Source organism: Vipera ursinii, assembly GCF_947247035.1.
Source record: "Vipera ursinii genome assembly, chromosome: 2".
Lineage (NCBI taxonomy): Eukaryota > Metazoa > Chordata > Lepidosauria > Squamata > Viperidae > Vipera > Vipera ursinii.
This window is the reverse complement of record NC_139513.1, coordinates 73,644,739-73,663,711: the sequence shown is the minus strand read 5'-3', so window position 1 is coordinate 73,663,711 and position 18,973 is coordinate 73,644,739. Positions and strand designations below refer to the sequence as shown.

General features: G+C 40.6%; 2 protein-coding genes across 2 annotated transcripts; both read left to right on the top strand.

The window, feature by feature from the left end:
- Positions 1 to 5,093: 5,093 nt before the first annotated feature.
- On the top strand, positions 5,094 to 10,807 carry LMAN2 (lectin, mannose binding 2). The gene is made up of 8 exons (XM_083355353.1): positions 5,094 to 5,327; positions 6,165 to 6,283; positions 6,414 to 6,531; positions 7,190 to 7,269; positions 7,434 to 7,595; positions 7,913 to 8,027; positions 8,695 to 8,814; positions 9,894 to 10,807. The coding sequence occupies exons 1-8, from the start codon at positions 5,198 to 5,200 to the stop codon at positions 10,052 to 10,054; spliced, it is 1,005 nt and encodes a 334-aa protein (XP_083211479.1). The 5' UTR covers positions 5,094 to 5,197; the 3' UTR covers positions 10,055 to 10,807.
- Positions 10,808 to 11,399: 592 nt separating this feature from the next.
- TMED9 (transmembrane p24 trafficking protein 9) lies at positions 11,400 to 18,732 on the top strand. The gene is made up of 5 exons (XM_083354337.1): positions 11,400 to 11,820; positions 12,034 to 12,134; positions 14,012 to 14,137; positions 14,257 to 14,403; positions 15,811 to 18,732. Exons 1-5 carry the CDS (start codon positions 11,664 to 11,666, stop codon positions 15,958 to 15,960), a joined length of 681 nt encoding a protein of 226 aa, XP_083210463.1. The 5' UTR covers positions 11,400 to 11,663; the 3' UTR covers positions 15,961 to 18,732.
- Positions 18,733 to 18,973: the final 241 nt, after the last annotated feature.

Below are 18,973 nucleotides of genomic sequence, written 5' to 3'. Positions count from 1 at the left end.
TAATGAATAACAAATAATAAAATGTGTTAAAATAGCAGACTGCAAACAGGATTCTAACCAGCAATATATGGTCCTTTTGGTTATTCTTTCGTTAATCTCTTCAGGACAAAAGGAAATCCTTGACCATTATACAGGGTTATCAATGCCCTATGCAAGTAATTTGCGGGGAGGACCTAGGTCCTAGGACATTGCCATGGAAGACTAAATGTATCCAATTTAAAAATCTGATGAAAATGCAAACGATTCAGATTTCTCACATCAAAATACAAAATGTCCATTCAAACTTGCCTCAATAGTAGTGAAGAATGTCTGTTCACAAAAGCATCACTTCTCCACTGAAAATCATTTTCTCTTAATACTAGTTTATACTAGTTAATACTAGAAGTAAAAGCTAACCCTAACCCCTTCCCTGATACTTCTGTTTCAACCAGGTGGTGGTTGTTGATGATGATTTTCTATGTAATGTAATTTAAACCTAAACTCTTTATGAATAGACCAGTACAAGTAGTCCTTGACTTACAACCACAATTGAGCCGAAAATTTATGCTGTTAAATGAGACATTCGTTAAGTGAGTTTTGACCCATTTTATGACTTTTCTGGCCACAGTTGTTAAGTGAATCACTGCAGTTGATAAATTAGTAACCTGGTTGTTAAGTGAATCTGGCTTTCCCATTGACTTTGCTTGTCATAAGGTCGCAAAAGGTATCACATGACCCCAGGACACTGCAATTGTCATAAATACGAGTCAGTTGACAAGCATTTGAATTTCGATCACATGATCATGGGGATGCTGCAAAGGGCGTAACTATGAAAAACAGTCATAAGTCACATTTTTCAGTGGCGTTGAATGGTCACTAAATAAACTGTCGTAACTCTATGACAGGGGTCTTCAAACCTGGCCCTTTTATGACTTATGGACTTCAACTCCCAGAATTCTGGAAATTGCCTCCTTAAGTAACACCAGCTGCCTGCAATTAGTGCAGGTTCGCATCCCACCAGGCTCAAGGTTGACTCAGCCTTCCATCCTTCCGAGGTAGGTAAAATGAGGACCCAGATTGTTGGGGGCAATTAAGCTGACTTTGTAATAATGCCGCTTGGGGGTGTGTGTGAAAGCCCTAATAAGCAGGCATATACATAGAATGAAGGCTACTGCTAAGCTTGTAAGCCGCCCTGAGTCTTCGGAGAAGGGCGGGATATAAATGGAATTAAAATAAATAAAAAATAAAAGGGACAAGTTTGAAGACACCTGGTCTACGACCTGTATAGCAGATTTTATCAACTAATAATCTCCAAAGGTAATGGACTTCAATTGGCCATGCTATTAGGAGAATAACTGTAGTTGCAGTAGAAGACACTTGGAGAGCAGCAAGCAGGGGAAGGCTTTTAGGCACATTTGATTGGAAGTAAGCCCCACTGAATTTAGTAAATATTTTAATAGTAACATGTAAGATTGCACAGTAAATTTCACTGAAACCTGTGGGATATATTTCTAGTAAACCTGCATGAGATAATGTTGCAAGTTGCATTCTTTTACAATCTATCTACATTGGCTTAGTTATAAGAGGTTCTAGTTTAAAGATTGTTTTTAGTACAATTCTATTAAGCAGCATCATTTGACTTCTCTCAGGAAAATGAGATGGTGCACAATCAGATGACAGCAAACTAATTTATCTTACCACTATATTTTACAATCACTCTAGTTGTAATAGGACACCTGCCATTTTCTTTCAAATAAAACAAATTTTATCAGTTTGAATCATCTTAATTAAAGAGCTTTAGTCTTTAATAAAACATCAGCAGGAACTAGTAAGAAAACACTGAAATGGATAAGAGAGCTGGGAGCAATTATTTATTTGTTGTTGTTGTTGTTACTTGATCAGTGTTGTTGGCAGTTCTAACCTAAACACTTTGAGGAGGCAGGGCAGAAAAGGCTGATAATTCCCTATGGCCAGAACTCAGTCTTACCCTACTGTAAGAACTCAGGAGATCGTTGTATGAATTGCAGAGCTCTGTTGTACTGTATTATCTGGATTAAAATGCTCTCATGAACAAAGGATGATAGGAAAAAAGTACTAATGTCAACAACTGGCAGTAAAAGCATCCTTCCTTTGACCTCAGTATCTTCTGATAAATCAAATTAGAAACAATTTATCTTTCTTCTTTTGATAACAGCTATCGGAACTGACAGTAAAGGAGAACCTTGTCATAGTATCCCTTTACCGATATTTGCTAATAAACAGGATTCAGCATTGTCATCCTCTGCAGCAGGGTATTATTCCTCTACTGGCTGAGAAATTCTGGGAGAAGCCTCAACATCTTATAGTTGTTGAGATTGGGAAATACAGTGGCTATAAGAGAGTACCCATAAAGCACTTGTCTGAATTCCTTTTACCACATGCTGCTACATTAAGGGATTCAACATAGGAAACCCCGTTTTGCCCTTGCACCTGAAGTGCTTCATAGAAGGTTTAAGGTTATAGGACTGATCGTGACAAATACAGTTGAAGGACCTCAGATTGGTGTGCATGCATGTGCTGGTGGGTGGATGCATGCAAGAGAATAAATGATATCACAACAGCTGTGGCTGTTGCAGAAGTCCCACTGATACGGTCAGTGCTAGAAAGTGGTACCTAATGATGCCAATGTACCCAGAAATATCCCTCTTCACTTAAGAGTTCTATCTTGAGTGAATTTTTAACTGTAAAGCTTTAAGAATTAAAATAGGAAAACTTGGTTTAATTTTTAATTAAAGTAGGAAAACACCTCACACACCTCAACAGCTGTAGAGCTCACAGATACCTGTAAACTTTAAATGGACGTAATAATCTTATTTTGAGATGGAAATGTGAGGTACACAAGAAATGTACATATTGTAATTTTCCATTTATGTTAAAGGAATAGACATATAGAGGCACTTAGCTAAGATACCTTTAGGAAAGGAGATATAATAAGCTGAATAGCGAAACTATATATAGTGACTTAGAGTATACTTTTAGAATAGTGTACACTATTGTAGAATAGCATATGGCTTACGAATAACATATTATTCAATTTATATAAGGCTTATTCTTTATAAAAACTGCTTAGAGTTAGTATTTTAAAGTATAACTATGAACCAAAGTGCACCCATGTTTAACGGAAGCATGAACTCTGTTACACACACAGCTTCTAGATGCAAAGCAAGCATTCTTATAGATAAACAAGGGAAGACATAAATCTTTTATAATGGCAATTATCCAGTTTGGGTAACAATTCACCTTGTAGATAGAGCTATACCCCGAGTTAGCAGGAAAGGGAGTGAAGATAAGACAGGAACAAAAGGGGCATTTGATCTAATAATTGGAGGGTCTGGTAATTGAAATGATTGCTAGGCGGTCAGAAAGCATGTGACCAGGTGGGCCTATCAACTGGGCTCACTTTGGAAGGATGTGGCATGATGCACAGGACAGGGTATAAAAATCTCTGCAGAAATTGATTCAAGTGTGGACTCTGGGATTTGCCATTACCAAGAGTTCCACCGCTTTTGCAAAAGCTTTAATAAAACTTGTTTTGTTTTCCAACATCCTTGGAGTTGAATTTTTATTCCTCACAGAAACAATGGGTAAATATACCTCTGTGCTTGTTTGGAAGTATGCCAGTGGCCCCCAAGTCAGGCAAAGATAACCAAAGGTAATGCGTTGGGGGGTTGCTGTAATACCTCTGAAACTAATTATGCTGATGTTCATTTGGTGAATGTGCAAGCTCTACAAGCAGCTGTTTTGAGCCATATTCCCCAAATTCAAAATGTATCCACCAGCTCCCACCATCCTGAAGAAAGGGATTGATAGGATCAGGCAATAAAAACCTCTTATTGGATTTGTGGATGTAGTTAGTGCTGTATGCACTCCAATAAACCACCTTTTTAAAAAATAAAAACAATCTTTAATTGGAAAAATACAGTCAATGGACATTTTTCTCTTCCTATAAATAAGTCTAAAATATGCACATTCTTCCATCTCACTACTATTTATCTTTAAAGGGTGTATAGTAAGTAAAAGGGCATATAGTAACTGTTCCTTAACAGTTACTGGCAGCCTTTTCAAAAAGCACTCCAATATTTAAGGGTGTTTTTTTAATGCCTAAAACAATAGTTGGAAAAAAAACCCCAAAATTAGCAACACTTTTACAAATATCCGATACGTATTTATCAAAAGTAAATTCAACAAAAGTTCAGATTTCAATGGGAGGTATAACAGGAGGGGAGTGAATTTTTTTTTTTAAAAAAAAGTTATTCAGGTACACTGAAGTTTTTCCGAATATATATTGTAACAAACAGTGTTATGTATTCCTCCCCGCCCACTACCGATGGGATTGGTCGGCTGCCGGGGGATATCCACTTACTTCAGGGGTCTTCAAACTTGGCCCTTTTATGACTTGTGGACTTCAACTCCCAGAATTCCTCAGCCAGCAAAGCTGGCTGAGGAATTCTGGGAGTTGAAGTCCACAAGTCATAATAAAAGGGCCAAGTTTGAAGACCCCTGACTTACTTACTTCAAGAGATAAAGGTTTTGAAAAGTGGAACACGCAGCTTGCCGTTTTTAATCCCATTTGCAAAAGGTGCAGCAAGGCTTTCAACCATCTTGATATTCTCACGCCAGAACTTGGGGAGAGAAGCATGCGGAGGCTAAGGGAAAGTAATAAATGAGAACGATTTTCCAGTCAACGCTGCTTACCCCACCCCACCCCACCCCCCCAATGCGAAATTCCAGGGAAGAACCAAAGTAAGCGAGGCGGGGCGAGCGCTCCTCGCCCCGTGCCTCCGTCCACTCAGATACCGACACGCGGTACTCGCAGCGCAAGGGCGAAACACCGGAGCGAGAGGCGGGGCCGGCTCCTCCTTCCTTTTCGTATCTCCTAACCGCCAAGGCAGGGGTAGGCAACCTCGGCTCTTTTATGACTCGTGGACTTCAACTCCCAGAATTCCTGAGCCAGCTTGGCTGGCTCAGGAATTCTGGGAGTTGAAGTCCACGAGTCATAAAAGAGCCGAGGTTGCCTACCCCCTGCGCCAAGGGAACAACAGGTGGCGTGGAGATACCGCTTTCGCAGCCGTCGACTTCACTTCCGGGCTAGGGGTCAACCGGAAGGAGGAAGAAGTGCAGAGGGAAATAGGAGGGTAGAGCGTTCGGGAGTTGGTGCCCGCGGGGGTTGACGACCAGCATGGTGCTGTCCCCCCTGCTGTTTCCTCTGCTCCTCTTGGCCGGGACGGCGCCGCGAGGAGCCGCAGAGCTCACAGATGGCAACAACGAGCATCTAAAGCGGGAACACTCGCTTATCAAGCCTTACCAGGGTGCGTGGGGAGGGCAGGGGCTGCCACCCTGCTGACCCGTCTGCTCTCTCCTCTCCCTCGCTCACGCTTGAGCCCCTTGGTGGGCCGAGCTCTCCTGTTCAAAGGCTCGCCTATGTGGATCCAAGGGCTGGGCTTGGTTTTGCCCCTTCATGAAGGGGGAGAAAACCCGAAAGGCTTATGGGGACAGCCCTGCCCCTTCGCACACATCTTCTCAGGGATTGTTGTTGTTGTTAGCTGCGAAGTCGTGTCCGACCCATCGCGACCCTATGGACAACATTCCTCCAGGCCTTCCTGTTCTCTACCATCTTCTGGAGTCCATTTAAGCTCACGTCTACTGCTTCAGTGACTCCATCCAGCCACCTCATTCTCTGTCGTCCCCTTCTTCTATTGCCCTCGATCTTTCCCAGCATTAGGCTCTTCTCCAGTGAGTCCTTCCTTCTCATTAGGTGGCCAAAGTATTTGAGTTTTCTTCTCAGGGATACCTAGCCCGTAAAACTTCACAAACCTTTCTGGCCCTAAGCAGGCTTACCCATCAATAGTGATAATTATGAATGGCAGGTAAAACTGTTGTATGTATTAAAAATTATATAAATTTCACCAGTTCAGAAAATCCTGGCGGCGATAAATTAAGAATTCAGTTTCTGTCAAGAGATCTCCATAGAACAGTAGCAGGAGGAGAAATGCAAAGAACACAATTTCCGCTTCTGAGGAACTCAAACCTAGTTCAGATAGTCTTTCTTGCCTACATCTCGCTTGTAACATGAAATGTCCTCTTAATGACAAAAAAAAAATAATGTACTCCACAGTTCTTTATTTCTCTAGTATCCTCTATTTTAGGGGTTGGCTCCAGTTCAATGCCTCTCTGGGATTTTCAAGGGAGTACAATGTTGACTAGCCAGTATGTTCGACTGACCCCCGATGAGCGCAGCAAGGAAGGTTCTATCTGGAACCGGGTGGTGAGTGTTATTTCTACATGGAAAGGATGGGGTGAGACTAAGGGATATTGCCTAGATGTAATTTGCAGCCTGCACGCTTTCCATGTTGGATTTCCTGAAAAGCTCTTTGGGGTTCTATTTTGTTTTCTAGCCCTGTTTTCTGAAGGACTGGGAGCTTCATGTCCATTTTAAAGTTCATGGGGCAGGGAAGAAGAATCTCCATGGAGATGGTTTTGCCCTGTGGTACACTCGGGAGCGCCTTACTGCAGGTATTGTGATCAGCCTAATAATTTGGAATATATTCCACTGTCATGGGTTTGGCACTTTTAATACAGGTAAATAGATTTATTTTCCAGTTGTTGCAATCAGCCTGGCAGAACATACTTTAGTTGAAACAATAGGCACATAACCACTAGCATTTTGACCATCATGCCCAGGAATATATCAATGTCTTAAGGGCCTTCTGAAAGGCTGGAAGAGTCAAAGCCATTCTCATCTCGGGGAATACTTTTCTGTAGGTTGGGGCAGTAACCAAAAAGGCCTACTTTGTGGGTCCCTGAAGGTGACATTCTTTAATTAACTGGACCTACAACATACTTCTGCCAGATCTCATGGGAAAGGTAAAAACAATCAGGGAAAAGCACTCCCACAAATAGCCTAGTCTTATGCCATGAACTAGTAGGTTATCCACTGATGGAATGTTAGTTGATAATCTCCAGAATCCTTCAGTGGAATGGCTTTGTTACATGGGAAACATTTGTTCTGTCTAGCAAGCAGTGTTTGTTCATTATACATATTTATATGCCATCTACTCCCAAATGACTTCACATAAAATGTTTAAATTGATCAGTGTTCAGTTTGAAGATTGGTTGATTTTAGCTTTTTAAAAACATTCATATTCATATTTTTCTGTTTTATCACCTTCAGGCCCTGTATTTGGCAGTAAAGACAAATTCCATGGATTGGCCATTTTCCTGGATACCTATCCCAATGAGGAAACTACTGAGGTAAATGATAATAGCTTCTGTTTGAAGGCTAACAGAAGACTTTTCCTGCAGGAACAATGGCATATAAGTAGAGATTCTGTATGCATATGGATTTCAAAATATTTAGAGTAAGAGTTTTGAGCATCATGGAGACAAGTTTGATTCAAATTTATTTTATTATACAGCGTGTGTTTCCTTACATTTCTGGTATGGTTAACAATGGATCCCTGACCTATGACCATAGTAAAGATGGTCGCTGGACGGAGCTGGCAGGCTGCACAGCTGACATTCGTAATCAGAACCACGACACCTTTTTGGCTGTCCGATATTCTCAGGGGCGTCTGACGGTAAGCCTGATGATGGGTGCTGGGGACAAGATGCACAAATGAATTATGACATTCTACCATATTACACAAAGAACAGATGTCCATGAAAGTTCCATACTAACTTAGAATGAGTAAGTTGCATCATGCTTTCTACAGCTCTAGTCAATGAAATGTAAAAAGTGAACATGAATATCATAATCCTAATGATGTAGTTTGAGTTTACCAATTTATATATTTCAGAATTGATGTTCTACTACATTTCCATAGGATTTTTCAACTGTCTGAGAAGTGTGAAAACTAAGTTGTCCTTAATGTGGAAGATTACTTTTATGTTGCAGGTGATGACTGATGTGGAGGATAAAAATGAATGGAAAAACTGCTTTGATGTTGCAGGAGTTCGGTTACCCACTGGTTATTTCTTTGGGGCTTCTGCTGGTACAGGAGATCTATCTGGTGAGAAATACTTGCTAGTAGTTAAAGTGGCTGTGTTATTTGTATGTGTTATTTCACATAAAGTAGAAACAGTGTTTGGTAAAGTGCCCAAGATACAGGTACTCCATGACTTACAACCACAATTGAGAGCAGTGGATTGTAAAATAGTTGCACCCGATTTTATGACATTTTTTTGCCATGGTTGTTAAACTAATCACTGTAGATGTTAAGCAAATCATCCAGTTGTTAAGAGAATCCAGCTTTCCTCACTGATTTCGCTTGTCAGAAACTGCCCAGGAAGGTTGTAAATGGTAATCACATGATCCTGGGACACTGTAACCATCATAAACATATGCCAGTGGCCAAATATCTGAATTTTGATTACATGACCCCAGGGATACTGCAGTGGTTGTAAATACAAGGACCAGTTGTAAATCAATTTTTTCCAGTGCTGTTGTAAATGTGAATAGTTGCTGAACAATTGGTTGTAAGTCTATCTGGTGAGAAATACTTGCTAGTAGTTAAAGTGGCTGAATTAACACCTGAATTATCACCTGAATTAGTATTAACTACTTGTCAGTTGCCTGTATTGCTGAAAACTTGTGAGAAATTTTTTAAATAAGAAACCTTTACTTAGAGTAAGATCTGTCACTGAATTTTAATTTTAATCAGCTGGTTTCTTTTCCAGATAATCATGATATCATTTCAATGAAGCTATTTCAGTTGATGGTGGAACATTCCCCAGAGGACGAAAACATTGACTGGACAAAGATTGAGCCCAGCGTCAGTCTTTTCAAATCACCCAAAGGTGATTTATTAATGCTTCTAACCTGAATGTTCAATCAAGCAAATGGGAGATCAGTTTCCCACAGGAACAAGCATCACTTTTCATAAAAGTATTTCACTTTTGAAGCTATAGACTAATGAAGGCAATAATTTTGATTTAAGCATCAGGTGATCAAGTAAAGATAACCTAGTTATATGTTTATTGGATTTATAGTGATACCCAACGTAAAGAGTGAGTTTAGGTGGCATATAACAGAAACATCTGTCAGATGTCTGCACTTGCCATATTTGTTTCCTTATTTTGAATTTCTGAAAACTATTCATAAATAATATGCATTCAGATTTTCAAGAAGATGTTGTGTTTAAATATTACCATGTACATATTCAGTTTCTGTTTACTTAAGTAAAGGTAAAGGTTCCCCCGCACATGCGTGCTAGTCGTTTCCGACTTTAGGGGCCAGTGCTCATCTCCGTTTCAAAGCCGAAGAGCCAGCGCTTGTCCGAGGACGTCTCTGTGGTCACGTGGCTGGCATGACTAGATACCAAAGGCACACGGAATGCTGTTACCTTCCCACCGTAGTGGTCCCTATTTTTCTACTTGCATTTTTATGTACTTTCAAACTGCTAGGTTGGCAGAAGCTGGGACGAGAAACAGGCACTCAGTCTGCTACGCGGCACTCAAGATTCGACCTGCCAAACTGCCGACCTTCTGATCGACAAGCTCAGCATCCTAACCCACAGAGCCACTGCGTCCCTCTGTTTACTTAAATTTATTTAAATATATAATTTGACCAAGAATGCCTATAGTTTTGTGTGCAGTTGGATGTATTGTATTGGAGCAGTTAAAGACTCACCATGGGGGTCTCAGCTGGACCAGGATCTTAGAGAGCAAAGTTAAAAATTCTGTTTCAGATTATTTCTCATCATTACCCAGCTAATGATTATTAGCTGTTCTGCAAAGAAACTTGGAGAGGACAGATATTCAGTATAATCTGCGTAATCCAGAATTATGCTAATCTATATTAAACTCTCCTTTATGTAGCAGAAGGATGTAATATGTACTATAACTTAATTTTCCGTTTTGTTTTTTTTTCTCTTCAGATAATGTAGATGACCCAACAGGAAACTTCCGTAGTGGGCCTTTGACAGGCTGGAAAGTGTTCTTACTGTTACTATGTTCTCTACTTGGCATCATTGTATGTGCTGTGGTGGGGGCTGTGGTTTTCCAGAAACGCCAGGAGCGGAACAAGCGATTTTACTAAGGTGCAGGAGGCCGAAATTTGGGGCAGCTGGGGATGTTTTTTTTACAGTGGGAAGGGAGAATTGTATAGACTCTGGTTTCTAAAAGGCTCTTTCAGAGAAATGTATGGAATATTTTCATATCCCCTTTTTTTCTTGGCAACAATAGGTAATTGTGTCAAACAATCTGGAATATAGGTTGTACTGTACTTGGGAGCCTGCCATTTTGAAAGTTGTTTAGAACCTTCAGTCCTTCTATAAAAAAATTTTTATAGAAAACAGGCAAATAACTATGATTCAAACTTAAAAAATGTTGCTTCTTCTCTGAGAGGCATGTTTTGCACTTCAGATAGTATTTCCAGATAGTTACTCTTAAGAGTATTTTGGTAGTTCAACTATGTGGAGGGTGGTTTTCTTGCTGTGGCCTATAAACTTAATTCAAGAAAACTATTTTTTTGAACTGAATGTATTTCATAGTTTCACTTATTCCAGAACCTTCTTTTTTAATACCAGCTATTTTTGTTTTGCTGGGAGTGAAACTGACTTGCACCAAAACAACTGGCATCCATGAAATGTGATATCTGTGATTGCGTTGGCTTGGGAGAACGGGGCCTTGATTTTCCTAGACAAGTATGGACCATGTGTCCCATTTATCAAACATCTAAACTAGTTGATTCCAGTGGCAGAATTGAAGTGTATCATAGCCACATTGTTATGTGTGCATATGGAAGATCATAAATTGAAGAAAGACAATGTGAAATAAAATGGAAAATTTATCCTGGTGGTTTGTCTTAATTTTATGGTTAATAGGTTAATGGTGGATGGGCTGCATTTGGTATTACTAGATTGGGATGGGGGTGAGTGAAACCTAATTCCATGCTGGAAAATTTCAGGGATCAAAATTTGTTAATAATGGAGTAATTCAGAGTGGGGTTTTTTTTTTTAAAAAAAATATTTTTCACATGAACGTATTTTCACGGTTTGCAACAGGGCTGTTAATATCATTAGTCCTGCCTTAAGCATAAAACCAACTGGGCGAGTTGGGGCCAGTCACACACTGTACCCTAGGAAAAAGGCAATGGCAAACCGCATACCGTAGGTAACCCTTGCCAAGAAAACTATAGGGACTAGTTCAGACAGTGCCAGGAGTCAAAACTGACTCGAACTACATAAAATAAGCAGGCACATATTTTAATCAGAATTTGAATTTTGAAACGCAATAGATTTATCTTTCGTCTTCACAATACGCAAAACAATCGCATTTCGTAGCTGGTACAAGTCAGTTGAACGCAATTCTGGAATGTTAAAAGACAGTCCTGGGCTCTTTTTATTTGCAGGTCGAGCACAGGGGAGAGAAGCGAGACCGCAGAGGGCGCAGGTCTGCGAACCTGAATATTTCCAGTACTTTGCTACTTCCTAGCTTTCAACACGCTACCAACGACACTAAACATTGCGGCACTTCCGCTGACTAGGCGAGAGAAAGCTCTCCAATCCGCGCTCGAAGGCTTTCCCTCCACTTCCTTTCCGACTGGAAGTTGTAGTCTTTCGGCCTTTGGGCGACTCGGTGCCCGCCCTCTGCTGTGCAAGCGATTACGTGGCGCGAGAGCGGAGGCAGGACGCAAGCGCGGCATCATGGCGGCTCCCGGCAGTTGGTCAAGTGTGCTCTTGCGGCTGCTGCTGCTGCTGGTGGCGGGGATCGCACCCCGCGCGTGGGGCCTTTACTTCCACTTGGGCGAAACGGAACGCAAATGTTTCATCGAGGAGATTCCGGACGAGACCATGGTCATCGGTGCGCGGGGGAGGAAAGGGGGACCCGATTGTATCGGGGAAGGAGTTCGGAAAGGCGTGGTGGGGTCGCGCGAGGGGCGACAGAAGAGGAGGACTTATGTGCCGTGGCGGGAGTGGGGATGCTGTGGGAATGCGCGTGGGTAGGACGTGGCGGTGGGCTTTGGAAATGAACGGACGAGCTGCTCCGAGGCCAACTTCCCCCTCTACCACGCAGGGAATTACCGGACGCAGTTGTATGATAAGCAGCGAGAAGAGTACCTTCCCGCTACTCCCGGGCTGGGCATGTTTGTGGAAGTGAAAGACCCCGATGAAAAGGTACATTCAGCACATGATCTCTGTGAGCTTGTCTGGGGCTTGTCACAGGGCGGAACATTGGGAGAAACTCAACGCCAGAGACTCACAAACCAGAACCAAAGTAATGGATTGGGTGGGTGTAAACAGCTGCACATGTAAAGTCTGGGAAATATGTGACTGCACCATATGTAAAACCAACAAATGCTTTCATGTCCAGATCTATACTTTTCCATTGCAAATTATTAGGCAGTTTACTGTTCTGTATCTTTGGAAAGTTAAATATGATTAGAAAGGTGGCCAGATTTGTTTGAGTTAAAAAGACACTCCTTTCAGAGTGGCTAAAAAATGATTAGTTGCCATTTCCTTCTTGGAAAATAGTACAAAGTAATCTGGAATGAAAAATAAAAGTGACATTTGTGGTCCTTTATTCCCTTTTTAATTTCATTTTTGATTAGAGTATGCAGGTATATATGGTGCATAATAACAGAAATAAGTGAAATAACTTGAGTTAACAAATTCATTAACTAAAAGAAAACAAATCATGTTTTCCCTAATAAGGTTGTACAGCATTTAGGATAAGCTATACAAACGTTCCATGCTGTTTGCCCCTTACTCTCATCAGATTACTACAGTCGACTATTTCTAAACACCATTCTTTAAATAACTGATTTCATCCCGTGCGTAATATTATATGTTTCATAATTTAATAAGTGAAGTACAGTCTCTATGTTAAGAATGAGTTCTGTTCCCTCTTTGCTTAACCTGAATTTGTATTTAAGTTGGCACTCATACTTACAAATGGACTGCCTGTTACTAAAACTGGCAGACTGCATTGTCCTTTCTTGAGCCAATGAAGCATTGATGCCACCCAGTGCTTTCAGGGACGGTTGAAAACAGGCTGTATATTAAAAACACAAAGGCTGTATCTTTATATCTAGGGATTGTCCTTAAGTCAGATGTTCTTAATTCAGGGACTGCCTGTATATTATGAAATCCTGAGTATTGAACCATGCTGTAAAAATTTTGATTTCACTTAGAACAGGGGTGTCAAACTCAATTTCATTGAGGGCCGCATCAGCATTGCAGTTGCCCTCAAGGGGCCGGGTGGGTATGGCCAGGGTGGGCGTGGCCTACTGGGTGGGCATGGCTAGAGTGCGTATGGCCTACTGGGTGGGCGTGGCCAGCTCTACATCGTTTGCATCAAGGGTGCCTATGGGGGCCTGGGCAGGAGTGGGACAGAGCTGAGGGTCTCTGGCAGAAGGAGGGTCTCTGGGCCAGGGCCAAGGCAGCGGCGGCCGTTCCCTCACTGTTTCCAGGATGGTTTCGCGGGCCGCATGAAACCACTTCACGGGCCACATCCGGCCCCCGGGCCTTGTGTTTGACATGTCTGACTTAGAACATTTAATATCTCCTGCATGGTGAAAAGGTTTGCAAGAAAATGCTCAGTCTTATTCAGATTGAAAACCTATATACATATCTTTTTGGTCTGACTTTTTTTTAAAAAATTCCATTTATATCCCGCCCTTCTCCAAAGACTCAGGGCGGCTTACAAACTTAGCAGTAGCCTTCATTCTATGTATATGCCTGCTATTTATTTGTTTGTTTGTTTGTTTGTTTGTTTGGTTTATATACCGCCCTATTCCCAAAGGACTTATTAGGGCTTTCGCCCCCCCCCCAAGCGGCATTATTACAAAGTCAGCTTAATTGCCCCCATCAATCTGGGTCCTCATTTTACCAACCTCGGAAGGATGGAAGGCTGAGTCAACCTTGAGCCTGGTGGGACTCGAACCTGCACTAATTGCAGGCAGCTGGTGTTACTTAAGGAGGCATTAGCCCACTGCTCCACCAAGGCTCTGTGCTTTCTCATGTGCTTTCTCATATATCTGTTCCATTTACAGGTGGTGTTGTCCCGGCAGTATGGCTCAGAGGGCAGATTTGTCTTTACTTCACACACTCCAGGAGAGCATCAGATCTGCCTGCACTCTAATTCTACAAAGTTTTCCCTTTTTGCAGGAGGCATGCTGGTAAGATATTTGTTAAACTAAGAGAAGATTTCCCCCCTCCCCTCATGTTTTCTATTAAGGCATCTTGCTGTCATTGGTATCTGCACTTCAGAAGGTTTATTATTTTAATTGTTTTGCAGAGGGTCCATCTTGACATCCAGGTTGGGGAACATGCCAATGATTATGCTGAGATTGCAGCTAAGGACAAGCTGAGTGAGCTACAGTTGCGTGTTCGCCAGCTTCTGGAGCAGATAGAACAGATCCAGAAAGAACAAAACTACCAAAGGGTAAGAAAGGCAGGATTATAACTCTGTGCCAGTGCAACCTGCCAGATGTGCAACTGGCACATGGACTTTTATCCGTTTAAAGAACTAGGCAACAAATAGCAAGGATATCTTTTCCTGATAGAGGACATAAAACTATCTAACTATTGGATGAGGTCAGGACCCATATTAGTCTAGCATTTCAGTTCTTGTTCAAGCCCTCATTCATCAAGAGGAGATGTTGATCTTTTTATAGTTGTTCTTCTGCAAGACATATGATCCCACAATTTATTTTATATTTCAGATTACCTGAGTTATTTGTAACAAACCCAGAAAAAAGATCTCTGTAAATGTAAAGTTAGAAGAGATTGCCCAGATGTTTAGTGTTTTACACTTATTTAAATTTTTATTGTGTTGACCAATCATCAGTCTGGGCTCTTCACAAATCACATTTGAATTTCACCACCACCATCACCCTTAGTAATTTGACATAATCTGCAAATCTGGCCAACTCTCTGCTTACCTTAAGTCATCTTTATTGTGAACAGGTTAAAAGGCAACACAGATCTTTGTGGACCTTGCGACTCTTATTGCTATTCATTGAGAAAATTGTCCACTTATCCTGACTCTTTGGTTTTGTTCTTTAATCAATGAGGAATTCTCAAAAAGACAAGTTCTCTCATTTCATGACCACTGAGATTACTCAGGAATCTTTGATGAGGAACTTTTGCAAGGCTTCTTGAAAGTTAAAATTTTGGCTAGAGAAGTTCTTCTAGTTAGGAGAGTAGACTAGATGGATAAAGAGCCTTGGTGGAGCAGTGGGCTAATGCCTCCTTAAGTAACACCAGCTGCCTGCAATTATTGCAGGTTCGCATCCCACCAGGCTCAAGGTTGACTCAGCCTTCCATCCTTCCGAGGTAGGTAAAATGAGGACCCAGATTGTTGGGGGCAATAAGCTGACTTTGTAATAATGCTGCTTGGGGGGGGCGAAAGCCCTAATAAGCAGGCATATACGTAGAATGAAGGCTATTGCTAAGCACATTTGATGCCTGAGTCTTCAGAGAAGGGTGGGATATAAATGGGATTAAAATAAAATAAATAAATAAATGCCATGGCTTGGCATAAAGGAGCTTGTCAATTCCTCAGAAGCCCTGTAGAAGTCTCAGTAACTTCTCTCGTACAGCTGGAGTGGGAAGTTGCCATTGTACACATGCACATAAATCATGAAGTTCTGAACTTGGGGAAGAGGCCTAACTCTTTGGAGGAAGTACCATAAGGGAATTGGTCAGCCCTCGTACCTTACTGTTATGAGGGTATTGGTGAAGGTATGCACAGCTTTCTGTATTTTGCTGTTTCCCCCATAAAATGTCCACGAAATATATCCCATTGTATTTTAATGTAGTTTCATTAATATTTCACCTCTTTTCTTAGTGGCGAGAGGAGCGTTTCCGGCAAACCAGTGAAAGCACAAACCAGCGGGTTCTTTGGTGGTCCATAGTCCAGACTCTCATTCTTGTAGTCATTGGAGTTTGGCAAATGAGGCATCTGAAGAGTTTCTTTGAAGCCAAGAAGCTGGTATAAAAAAGAGAGTAATATCAGCCCAAAGCGTGCATTTCTCCCAGGAGCAGTTCCTGGCACTTCAGGTGTCTGCGTCGATCTTCTCTTCTCTCATTGGCCCTTTCCACCAGACTGGTTTCTTGCCAGGATCTGTGCCATCTACCTCCCACTGTGTCAGCTCTTCTTCAACATGTCAGCCTGTGGTGATTTTGGTGCAGTGTTTTGCCCCCAGGAAGATGCTGCCTTCTTTCCAGATAGTCAAGACCAGCCCCCTCCTCTCTAGCTCTATATTATGAGGAGTGTGTATTGTTGTTGTATTTGCAGAGAGGGGAGGGAGGCACTACGACTTCAACTTTTCTCCTGGCTAAATATGTTCTTCAAAATTAGACTCTCTTCTGAAAGGTGATTGGAACTTTGTGTAGCCAGTATCACAGTATATCAAGAGCCAAGAAAATCTGCCATGTTTAACTGTCTTGTGTATGTACTAGCACCGATTTCTAAATACCACCAGTGCATCACTCAGGAGAACGTTTTGAATGAGAAGATCTGGAGGTTTTCCTTCCAATTCTCCTTTTCTATATATTCATCATAAAATAGGATGCAGTTTGATTTGGGGATTTGCTGCCATGGAATTAATAGGATTCTTTCTGAAAGAAATCTGTGATTAATGTGCTGATCACTGGGCTATTAATAAAAGATGATTTAAGTATTGGATTTTACTTATGCTCTCCTCTAGCTTGTTAAAATTAACTTTTCCTGTATATACCTGCTCACCATTTTCTGACACATGCAGTACTTCAGTTTCTTATTACCTTGAATGTATAAACAGTTGCAAGGTTGCTTTTACAACAGTGTAACTTAAAATAGCAGCATTCAATGGGATACATGCAGCAGTATCTGCAGCAAACTACAGTGAAACCAAAATTATAGCATATATATGCAACTAGGCCACCTACTTGCATCTCAGTATGTTTTATTTGTACATACATTGGCATTTGCATGTCAGCATGACACATTTCGTCATGTTCTGTCGTGTCCTTGCAAATGGCTATGTATACATGTTTCTGCTGCTCCACTAATAAGATCCTAACTACATTTATTTGGAAGAAAAATCTACTGATTTCATTGGAATGCCCTTCCCAATAAAGTTGCTAACATTTGTAGCTTAACCTTTGGGCTTCTATTGCCAAATTCTTGGCTATCTAGCAAATTATACATAATCGTTATAAAATTAGGTAAGCATTCCTTGTTATCTCTTGCTCTAAATATGGGGATGCAGTTTTGGGGAAGAAAAAAAAATGGCTTGATTCAGACATTAAAATTTGGCCAGTAAACTATATTCTGCAAATATCAATCAAAGAATAAACTGCTTAAATTCTTGTTTTCACCTTACACACCTGGCTATAATTTCTTATATCCTGGATAGTTACATGTCATACTTTAACAAACAGTGGTTCCAAGCTGCAAAGTTTAAGCAGCATTATCTTAGTTTGGAACACACGGGAACCTGAATGAACAAATCAGCCTGAAAAATGGATATACAAAAAGGAATGGCAAAATGATGGAATATTTTATGTTGTCAGACTATTCATTTTGCACTCAGATTGTTTGTCTGAATTGGGCCATTATTTTTGGGAACCAGTGAAGGTTCAGTTATTGCTTTATGTTTGTGAAATGTTACTTCTGAATAAGCTTGAAGCATTGTTGGTTTATGTTGAACGTCTGATTTGCTTTTTAATCTCTTAGGGGGAGTAAGGTAGGATTGCTGGAATGAATGCAAGCATTCTTGTGCTCTATTCCATACCTCCTTTTCACTGTAGAAGTCTGAAAGTTTTATTTGCAATTTTGTAAAGAATGAGCATAAAATCTAAGTGGATGGTGTTTTATTTGGCCCACATCTGTTTGACAGTTAATCTATGTATTGTTTCTTTATAAGTTTGCATAGGATTTGATTTTCTTAATGCTAATGGTAGTTTTATTACCTAAGCAGATTGCAGAACTGTGTATGATCGAGAACTAGAAGCAACTGCAATGAGTTCTGCAATTCATATGTCACCAAATGAATCTAATGAACCTTGTTTGTACATGGTGTGAATGTGTTATGTAACTGGTTTAATAAAATGAATGGAATAGTGATTTTATTGCTGAAATGCCTGGGGATAAATTGTTAAGAAACTTGAATCAAACAAATGTGCTCCAACTGTTTCCAATTATCCATAGTACTAAAAGTCACAAAACAATATTGAGGAATGGAGTCCCACTCAATTGTTTTTTATAATTCAGTTGTGTCTTTTGATTGGACTATGTGACATGCCAAGATTGATTCTGAAATAAATCTTGGTGTACTGGGAAGATGGGAGCTTCTTAGATTGTAAGGAAAGATTCCTGCAGTATTGTTATCCTGTTCTTGGAATGTGGTTTGCTGAAAAGGATGCCTTTGGAATTGTTTTCCAGTTTTGTAATAACCTAAACATTTGAGAATGACTTCACCATTGCCATTCATTGGTATATTCACAATGCCAGAAGAGCACTAAATTAATATGTCTGTACAATCCAATTAAAGAGTTGAGTTTCTGGCCACCTTTTTACTGCTGTACTTGAAACAAGTTATCTTAAGCAGGAGAAGAAATATTGTAGCTAAAGCTTTTGGGGGAGAGTGGGTAGTTTTAATAGATAATCTATCCTTGATTTTTTTGTTTTTTGAAGGTACTTAATTCTGGTTGATATTGTAATGAAAGAAATTAAAAATGGTAGTTTCCTTCTAAAAACGTGTACTATCTTTATTACATCCCACATTTTGCGGCAGAAGGCATCTAAATAGATGTTTCAGCAATGTGCTTAAAAATTGGCTTAAGGCTTTAATTCAATAAATTTTAAAATTCAGTGCTACGTGAAATGTTAATAAATGGACGCAAAAACAATAAGCCCTTTTCCTAGCGCTATTTAAAAGTTCGCCTTGCCTTCTGTATTCTGCTTTTTATCATTCGGGAGCCATTCGCTTTGCTCATCCTTAAGCGGGGAGCTTGTCTTCGACTAG